Source organism: Martes martes (genome assembly GCF_963455335.1).
Source record: "Martes martes genome assembly, chromosome: 6".
In the NCBI taxonomy this organism is placed as follows: Eukaryota; Metazoa; Chordata; class Mammalia; order Carnivora; family Mustelidae; genus Martes; species Martes martes.
The window spans coordinates 83,683,399-83,693,702 of record NC_137893.1 but is presented as its reverse complement, the minus strand read 5'-3'; the positions used below and the strand labels follow the sequence as shown (position 1 = coordinate 83,693,702).

The 10,304-nt window shown below is 51.4% G+C and overlaps 1 protein-coding gene across 1 annotated transcript; it reads right to left on the bottom strand.

The window, feature by feature from the left end:
* Positions 1-2,958: 2,958 nt before the first annotated feature.
* Positions 2,959-8,375, bottom strand: PIM1 (Pim-1 proto-oncogene, serine/threonine kinase). Its single transcript, XM_080806909.1, has 6 exons — positions 7,894-8,375; positions 7,678-7,784; positions 7,519-7,569; positions 7,061-7,427; positions 5,338-5,514; positions 2,959-4,563 (listed from the first exon to the last, which is right to left on the bottom strand). Exons 1-6 carry the CDS (start codon positions 7,973-7,975, stop codon positions 4,406-4,408), a joined length of 942 nt encoding a protein of 313 aa, XP_080663035.1. The 5' UTR covers positions 7,976-8,375; the 3' UTR covers positions 2,959-4,405.
* Positions 8,376-10,304: the final 1,929 nt, after the last annotated feature.

Below are 10,304 nucleotides of genomic sequence, written 5' to 3'. Positions count from 1 at the left end.
TGATCTCTGTCAAATAAATAAATAAAATATTTAAAAAAAAAAGAAAAAAAAAAGAAAAATGTAGGTCCCCTGCAGGGGTTAGCAAACTTTTTCTGTAAGGGCCAGATAGTAAATATTTTTCACTTTGCCAGACATAAAGTCTCGGTCACAACTACCCAGTTCTGCCGTTGTAGCAGGAAAGCAGCCTTGGACAACACACAAATGGGTAAGCTTTATTTACGAACGCTGACAATTACATTTCATGTCATCCTTCCACGTGACAAAACATTACTCTTCATTCAATCGCTTTTCAACCATTTAAAGATATAAAACCCAGTCTTAGCTTGTGGGCTGTACAGACCCAGGTGCTGTGCCAGGCTCCGTCAGTAGGCCAGAGTTTGCTGATCCTTGCTTTCATGGGGAGAAAACTTCGCCTCTCTGGATTTCTTATCTCAGTCTGCATGCTCAGTGCTCACTTTACAGATGAACAAACTGAGTCTCATTCTTCAGAGCCAATTGAAATGGTGCTTCCTCTTTGAAGCCTTCCTAGATCACCTCCACCAAGGGCAGTCATAACTCCATCTCCTGCTTCCTAGGTGATAAACACAAATTTCTTCGTTACTTTTTAAAAATTTATCGAGGCTCCTGGGTGGCTCAGTTGGTAGAACATGAAAGAATCTTGAGCTCAGGGTCGTGAGTTCAAGCCCCACATTGGGCTTAGCCTACTTAAAAAAAAAAAAAAAAAGGAATAATGCAAACACCTTAATCTTTATCATCTAACCTCTGAAATAAAGCATTGCCCAAATAGTCAAAGACCCCTGTCCAGATAATCATTCCCAAATCAGTGCCTCCCTTCCTTCTCTCCGGAGTAATGACCACTATCCTGACTCTGGAAATTTATCGCCCACTCCATCTCAGTCCTCTGACCAAGGCTATACGCATCCCTAAGTGGGAGATGATAGTGTTTGTTTGCAAGCAACACACCTGTTATTTAATTCTATCTTCCTAAAAATCCAATCAAGGAATATCTCTATTTAGAGATTAGTCTGAGGGGGTCTAGGAACTTGCCCAAGGGATCCACGCAGAGGGTGGTAGAATCAAAGCCTAAGAGTGAATCCCGGGCACCTGGATGGCTCATCTGGTTAAGCATCTGCTTTTGGCTCAGGTCATGATCCCAGGGTCCTGGGATTGAGTCCCGCATAGGGCTCTCTGCTCAGCAGGGAGCCTGCTTCTCCCTCTCCCGCTCCCCCTGCTTGTGATTTCTGCCAAATAAATAAAATCTTTTAAAAAAAGAAAAGAAAAGAGTGAGTCCCAAGCCGATGTTTATAACCATTGGTCCCCCCACCATGCCCCCCGTATTCCTGTGGCCTTAGTTGTATTAGTCATCGACTCCCTTTCCACACTAGATTGTCAGCTGGCAGAGAGGAGACTAAACGTGCTTTCACCCTTCCCATACAACCCCTCATATCCTGCACCCAGTAGGAGCACAATATGCATTTCTTCAAAGAGACACTGTCTTCTATCACCCCTAGCAGTCTCAAAAGAGGATGGGGAAACTGCCAGAAATTCACTTCAAGGGAGAGATGGGTGGGGCTTTGCAAGATTTCGTTAGAAGTTTGGAGCAACTTTATAGTTCAAGTGTCAACTTTACTGGAAAGGCTGAGGCATACAACACTCACGTGCCACAAGACTGGGAGTTGGTGTGTATGCTTGGGTGGGGGTGGGGAGAAAAGAGGAACTCGGGAAATCAGCCTCCCAAACCGAGAAATCCTTCCTTTCTCTCCTGCCTAGGGCTTGGGATCCGGTCCAACTTAAGGGTAAACGAGTGAGTAGTAACCTGGCCCCTCCAGTAACCTGACAAGACAGCCTCTCACCAGTGTCCCAAGGGTGTGTGCTCGTGCACGAGGCGGGGGGGGGGGGGGCGGGTGGGCACGCGGATGACCCGTAGGAGAGGAAAAATGTTAGAACTGCTACTGAGGCTTATTGAGAAAAAAGAAACCAACATTTACTAATACTTAATATGCAAATTAACAGCAGTACGCGCTCTAGCATGCTGCCTATCAGCATGTAGTTAAGCCACGTGCTCTAAAGTGGATTCACAGGTTCCCCCATTCAGTTTAAACTAAACCCTCACAGGGGCCCCCGTGCGACCCTTGGTCCTGTGAGTTCGAGCCCCACATTAGGGGTAGGGCCAACTTCAAAAAAATTTAAACTCTCACAAAAAGAACAAGGGCCTTCAAAAGATTCCTGTAGAGAAACCACAGACCAAAATTACTAATCCCTGCACAAGCAGTAAGAAGAGGGCAGAGCTAACATTTACTTCATCTACTCCCCATTATAAGCTCTGTAAAGCACATGGGAGGGGAAAACCCAGGTCTGCTTAGGTCAAAAACATTTCCACCCATCTGCTATTAATGACTCAACCCCACACGAAAGGTGAAGGGAACTTGAATCAGGAACTGAGAGTAATACAGGTATCTGGTTTTTCAGTAAGCTTAACACGTGTCAAGTCTATCTGCCCCAAACATTTTGCTGGTGGGAAAGACAGCAGAAAGCTTCCACTGTCAGTTTAGCAATGGAGCTGTTTGCGTCTCGAGGTCAGCCCTGTTCCAACAGAACTTTCCGCAGGGATGGAAATGTTCTATGGTTCCATTACCCCATTCACAAGTGGCTCTCCCCTGAAATGCAACTTGCGCCACAGGGAAACAGCCACCTTTGCTGTGCTACTGCAGTTCTAGAATCTGAATGGGGCAACAGAGGTTGGAACCCTCGGGCTGAGTTCTGTCCAGCCAAGATCGCCCACCCACCCCACCCCCCAACCCTTCAGCCACACATTGACTTCAGAAAGGTATAGGCTACCCAGGTTGCCAGGTGGCCTGGTGCAGGAAACCAGAGTTGGGCTTCAAGTCCTGTGGGAGCTTCCCAGGAGTTCAGTAAGTGAGCATGCCTCTGCACGGACAACACTTAAAAGCCACAAGTTAAGACAAAAGGTTTTTATTCAAAAAACGCCAAGTATAAAAAAAAAATAAGATCTCTTTTATTCCCCTGTACAGTATTTCACTCAGATAAAACCAGCAGGCTACACACTGCTCAAAACACAGCCCCAGAGAGGATCCGGAAGGCACACCATCCAGAACTGCTTTTCATATAGCTATCCTATATACACCAGTCAGCGATGCCCCTCCCCATGCCCCTCGGAACCCGTCCCCGCTCGGGTCAGGCCAGCGAGGGGCCCGGCAGCAGTCAGGGAGCCACAGCAGCTGTCCCGCCTGAGTCCCATCACCCTACGAACAGAGCAAGCCCTCCCCGAAAGGTCCCCAAGTCAGAGGAGGAAAAGGAGGAAAGAAACTATGGCAGCAGCCGTGGAAGCTTGGAGCAGGAAGGGAACCAAATAAATAAATAAATAAATACATAACGTTGACCTCCAGGTTAGAATGCGTATCTTTTCAAAAAAAAAAAAAAAACAAAACAAAACAAAAAACAAAAAAAAAACAAAAAAACCAAACAAACCAAAAACAAAACAGGTAAAATAACTTAAAGGCAAAAATTAAAAAAGATTAGATCAACTACAATCCTTTTGTACACTACCATGCCAACTGTACACACATTTACAGTTTTTCTGTTGATTTGCATTGTTTGTGCATTTTGTGTGTTGTGTGTGTGTGTGTGTGTGTGTGAGTGAGAGAGAGAGAGAGAGAGAGAGAGAGAGAGGTCTTGGCTTTGAAACAGTTAAGTAAAAACCAAAAAGGAAGACCAGTTCACTCTGGAGTTTTACTGAAGGAGGCAGAAAAAAAGGGCAGGTGGCTCAGCATTTGGCCCTGTAGCCTCTTCCATGGCACCTTTCATATGAAGGATGGGGATAGGGGGACAGGAGAGAAAAATAGGGAACCAAACCCAGGCAGATTTTTGGAGAAGCAGCAGGTAAAAGAGGCAAGTTCAAGTATTTCTCCCAGCACAGCCGGAGTCCCCACAGAAGGCACTCAGAAGAGTCGGAAGAGGTGACAGGGACTTAAAATGGTGCTAGTCCTATCCCACCCCAACCCGTTTTCCCCCTACCCGACCCATCGCGGCATTCAGCAGAACTCGTGATGTAGGGAACAGTTCCATGGCAGGGTTCTGACCCCCCCACCCTCCCACCCCCGGGAGTTTGCAGAGCCCAGCAGTGCTTGCTGGACGTTCTGTGAGAAGGAGAGAGCATCTACGGGAGGAGTTGAGGCCTAGGACACCTGGAGTAGAGTCTCTTCCCCCCACTGTTGGGAGGCGACCTCCAGGGGCCTGGGGTCTGGAATGAGTTGTAAATGTTGTTCCTGTTATCAAGCACTGTCCTGCTTGGCGAGAAGTGTCACTGGTACTCGGGAAGCTGGAAACAGAAGCATCCCCTCCCTCGAGCATCTGACGGGGAGGGGAGAATCTGCCAGAAAAGCTGCTATTTGCTGGGCCCTGGTGACAGGCTGTGCAGATGGATCTCAGCTGTTTCCTGGGGCAGGAGGACATCTTGCATCCAGGGATGGTTCTGGATTTCTTCGAAGGATGGCCGGTCTGATGGTCTCAGGGCCAAGCACCATCTAATGAGATGCTGACACTCTGCAGAAAGCAAGACAGAGATTACAAATGACTCAACTCGTTTTTGCAATGCAAAGGTCTTGCTAATTTGCTTCCCAGGGGCCAACAAGTCTGGGGTCCAAAAGAGACCAAGAATCTTCTAGAACTCTATTTTTCAATGGAAGATAATCACTAAGATCTAGGTCCTCCAAGCTGCTTTCAGCTAAAAAAAAACAAAAACAAAAAAAAAAACAAAAACCAGCTCCCCTCTCAAACCTGTGGTTTTTAAACTTCAATAGCCGGGGCCTTTCCCACGACACCCACTCACCAGAAATAGGAAGAATGATGACAAGGGATTTTGATGAGACATCAGTGAGCATGATGAGGTGATTCAATTCACCTACAACTTACAAATATGAACACCACCCACAATGAGGTCACGGGAACCGCAGTATTTAGAGAGTCTGCCTTCAGGGGGAAGGCTCAAAAAGAACCCTCAACTTCTCACTCCCTGGCAAAACAGCCAGGAGTTGAGAGATGAGGACTGTGGGTACTTTTAAAAAAAATCCTTTTCTTTTTTTTTTAAATATTCTCACACATGCTCTTCCTCTGACCTCTCAAAGAATGCTCAAGTGCAAACCATTCAATTTCTGAGGACTGCCTCTCCAGATTCATCAGCCCAGGACTCTGCTAAGCCAAGGGCAGTGGCAACCCCTGGAAAGGCAGAGCTCTCCAGAATGCACAAAGACTGTCCCCTGAGGACTGCCTGCCTTGTGACTCCTGCTTCTCCTCAACAAGGCACTTCCCCAAAGTTACCTGAAGAGACCCTCTGCCTGAAGAAAACTTGGCCCCTGATGATCTCCTCATCGTGCTCAAAAGGAATATCTCCACAGACCATGTCATACAGCAGGATCCCCAGAGACCAGACGGCTGCCGACCTGCCGTGGTAGCGATGATAGCGAATCCACTCTGGAGGGCTATACACCCGGGTCCCTGTGAGCCGGGGGAATAGAAAAGGAAAACACAAGCTTTGAGCAAAAATTAAACAAAGCAACTCACACACTCAGTGGTACACTGACTCCTTGAAACAAAACACTTCACTTCTCCCAGGACAGGGTCTGGGCTAACTCCATTTCCCCCACAGGCTAAAAGGAGTGCGAAGAGTGGCATCTCTCCGACCCAAAGCATTACCCACCCAGCAGTCCAGACCATAAACCAAATTCTTTATAAAACTGCTCCAAGAAACAAACAGGACTGGCCACAAACCCAAAGCCTGAAGGGTGTACGTGGTAGGACCACCCACAATGGGGTGAAGGGATGAGTGTCTGCACACAATCATGGGAGACAGCCCACAGACTATCCTTAAACTGCACTAAGGTGGCCCAGGAGCCTGGCTGAGATTCTGATTTCAGATGTGATCCAGTGCAGGGCCCTTACACAACGTACTGTATCTTAAGTCCGGGTGCCCTTTAGGAAGCCTTCCTCCCCACCCTGTGCGTGCAGAGGCAGACACCCACACCCTCTCTCTTCCCCTCACTGGGAAGGTAGAGCTGTAGAGCGGGTTTCAGACCACGTGATTCCTGTTTACAAACTTTGGGTTGTAAAAAAAAAAAAAAAAAGTGGGGACCATCCCGCTTGTGCTCACCAGGGGGCAGCAAAGACTCGAAGGAAAAAACAAGGGAGGACCCGGCCAGCCATTAACTGTTAAATACAAAAAAAATGCAGCCCAACCCAGCGTCCTCCAAGGGCAAATAAACACAAACCACAAGCCCCAGTCACAAGTTTTGAAAGGCTGTCGTTTGTTAGGTTAAGCCGCTCAAATGATGACCCACCCTCCTTTGCTTTGATCTCTCTCAATTCCATCTTTTCTGAAAGAACCCGCTCCAAGCCCCTCCCTAGGATAGGTTTTCATCCTTTCTGCGGAGACACCCAACTAATTTTCAAACCAACAAGAGATCTTATTTCACAACATTCATTCCCGACTCCCTCACCCTGCAACGCCAAAAAATAAAGAATAAGCCCAACAAAATAAATTATTTAGTGAAACTACTGTTTCTATTCCTTTACCCGGCCCTAGATCAAAGGGGCAGAAAAACTGCAGTTTTAAAAACTAACCTTACACAAAACTAAACTCCCTTAGCACCAAACAAAAATTACAAAACCGGCATCAATTTTCATCTCTCCCGCTCTCCCCCCCCCCCCCACATCCTTTTACTGGCGGGGAAACTGGGTCAGACTTCAGAAATCTGGGCTACGGCCGGTTGCCCACAACCTCTTATTCATCGGGAAAGCTTGGAACCCACTGAATTCCACTTAAAAAATAAAATCATGCCAGAAACATGACAGGTTAAGCTGGCTGGAAATCTCCGGCTCTACTACGCTGGGAAGCTCTCCTTCGCCCCACCCCTGCTAGCATCGAGCCAGACGGCCCGATGACCTTTACAAAAGGCCGGAGAGGAAAGCCGGCCGAGGCCTCCAGGCAAGGCCAAGTCACCTGGGCAGATCCCTCACCGGCAGCTCCCTCCCAAGCCTGGCTCACCATCGAAGTCCGTGTAGACGGTGTCCTTGAGCAGCGCCCCCGACCCGAAGTCGATGAGCTTGAGCTCGCCGCGATTGAGGTCGATGAGGATGTTCTCGTCCTTGATGTCGCGGTGGAGCACCCCGCAGCTGTGGCAGTGCCGCACAGCTTCCAGCACCTGCCAGAAGAAGCTGCGGGCCAGCTCCTCCTGCAGGGCCCCCCTTTCCGTGATAAAGTCGAAGAGGTCTTGCACCGGCTCGGGCCTCTCCAGGATCAAGACGAAACTGTCGGGCCTCTCGAACCAGTCCAGGAGCCTAATGACGCCGGAGAAGCCCGAGCTCACCTTCTTCAGCAGGACCACTTCCATGGGCACTCGGGTGCCATTGGGCTGCAGGGGCGACGGGGCTGCGTTAGTGCGGGAGTCGGAGGGTGTCTCTCACCCCACCCATACTAGGGGTCGCTCCCTCCAGGGCACTCACCAGCTCTCCCCAGTCGGAAATCCGGTCCTTTTCCACGTGCTTGATGGCCACCTGAAACCCCCCCCAAAGAGTCTCCATGAGATCCTCTCGCCGGGGCCAAAACACACCCGGGCGCCCCCCTGCCCAGCGCGTCCTCCCCACGGCGGGGCGCCCACTCACCGGCAAGTTGTCGGCGACACGGATGCCTGAGTAGACCGAGCCGAAGCCGCCGCTGCCCAGTAGCGGGCCCACCTGGTACTGCGACTCCAGGGGCTCCTTCTCCTTGCCTAGTGAAGAGGAAAGCACAGGAGACTCAGTGCCTGCCCGAGAGCCCCCAGTTCCCACGCTAGGGGTCCAGCCGCCTCGCCATCCTGGGCTTGGGGGGGTGGTGCTCACCGGGCGCCAGCTTGGTGGCGTGCAGGTCGTTGCAGGGCGCGGCGCGCAGGTGGGCAAGCGAGTTGATTTTGGACAAGAGCATCCCAACCTCCAGGGTGTCGGCGCAGGAACTGTGTCTGGAGGAGCTGCAGCAGGAGCTGGGGCTGGGGTTGTGCCGGTGGCTGTGCCTAAGGCTGGGGCTGAGGCTGCGGGTGGCGTTGCGGCTGCGGCTGCGGCTGGCGCGGAAGGCCGAGGGCGAGTCGGAGGACGACTGGGGGCGCTGCCGGGGCTGGCGGCTGGCGGACACGCCGGCGGGGTCAGGCAGCGCCGAGGGCGGCGGGGTGGGCGGCTCGTGGGGCTCGTGCGGCAGCGCCGCGGCACTGAGAGCTTGTAGCTGCTGCTGCTGCCGGTCCCGCCACCGCCGCCGCCGCTGCCGCCAAGTCCTCTCGGGCCTCCTCCGCCACCGCGGCCGCTGCAGCAGACGCCCGGCTCGCCCAGCAGCCAGGAGTAAAGGGGCGGAGCGCGCCGGCGGGTGGGGGGGCGCGCGGGCGGGCGGGGATGGGGCGGGGCCTCTCCGGGAGGCCTAGGCGGCGAGCAGGGCTGCCGGGCCGGAGGAGGGAGGAGAGGGGGTGGGGAAGCGGCGGGACAGGGCGACTCCCCTCGGCCCCCGCCCCGCGCGCTCCGTCGCCGCGCCCCGGCCCCGCCCCCGCCGGCCCGTCTCCAGCCAACCAGAAGCCGACTGATCTGCATAACGCGGCGCGCCACGCCCACGCCCCGCCCGGCTCTCGCGGTCAGAATGGTCTCTACGCCGCCACGACGTGGCGGGAAGGAAAAGGCGCCAAAATGGAGGGGGAGGGGCGCGGGGCGTGAGGGGAGGCGGGAGCTGGGTGTCGGGCGGCGAGGGAGGAAGGATGGGGAGGGGCGTATCGATTCAAACCCAAACAATAACAAAGCCATCAAAGGCCGCCCGAGGCCGGCTCTGCGGCTCTCTATTTCTTGGAGGTTTTTGGGTCAAGGGCTCGAGCTGGAGCATAACAAGTTGCGCAGAGGCGACGGGCGTCGGTGTGTCAGGCGGGGAGATGGGGCGGCCGGCGCGCCGGGGTGTGAGGGGCTGTGTGGGGAGGGGGGTGGCGAATGCCGACGAGGGTGGTCCTTCTGTGTGACTCAGACCGGAGACCTCCAAGTCGGCTTGGGCGGGTTTCACGAGGCGCTGTGGGCTCGGGTTGGGTTCTCGGGGTTTGTGTGTTGGGGGCGCGTGGGGGGCGAAGGATCTGCAAGATGTGAGTCACGGCGGTTTCACCGAGGGAGTGGAGGTGTCACAGGCCTGGAATAAAACTGGGGAAGAACTCGGCTTCTTCGGGGGAGGGGTCCAGATCGCGGTTCTTACAGCTGGTGAAAAAGCAACCCCCAGATTCTCAAGCCGACGTTTTTGTAAAAAATGCAGAAAAGTACCAGTGAATCCTGGTTCCTAAGAAGTGGTGTGTGTTAAAAGTGCCCGGTAAAGAGGAACCACGAAACAAATGTTGGTATTATGATGCCAGATGCTGTCTCAGCCCCTTCTGTGAGGGCGGGAGAGAGGAAAATTCCTCCTGTAAAACGAGGGTGGGAGGGTGCGCTTGATTTAATCAGAGTTTTCGCGTTGTATTCACCTTTTCATCAGCCTGTTATTACCAGTCTGGCAATACTAGCAATTATTGGCTGCACCGAGGTTCGTCTCAAAGGAAATCCCCCGACTCTCTGCCCCACCATGGAAATAACATGGAAAACTGGCCAATTCCATTTTCATCCTTTGTCCTTTTAAACTTCATGTAGAGTTGATAACGACGTGTGAAATGAGTAAATTAAAATTCTATGTAATCCATAAATTGGATTGTCAGTGGCCTAAGTAATTGAAAGCCTACTGCATCCTATTTTAATATTTTTCAAGTTCCTACCACTTAAAGGAGAAATGAGGTTCCAGGATCTGTTACAGCTGCAATCATTAATGAATTTAAATGTTTCATTAAAAGTTTTCTACGGTGCTCATTTTATAAAGATGTGTCCAGATATTTCACAGCTTTTAGGAATCTATCTTATAAAATACTACGTTTTCCTTTTGTTTGTGTAGTATGGCCTAACTCTCATTTTTGATGACTAGGAGAGAACCCAAAAGACAAGAATTATTCCCTTTTTACAGATAGGAAAATGAAACATAAGTAGGATGACAGAGGGTCATACAACAGCTAGAGGAGGAAGAGATGAAATGACCCAAATTCGACTCAGAGTATTCAAAGATTTCTTGTTGTCAGGGTCTAAAACTGTCCTTGGTACTGAGTAAGACATCATGTGTAAATGTATGTGACCCAGCACTTCCAATCCCCTCTACCCTCCCTTTCCTTTTCCAGTCCCTACTGGGCAATCCCCACACGTTCCCACTCACCTAGCACTTTCCA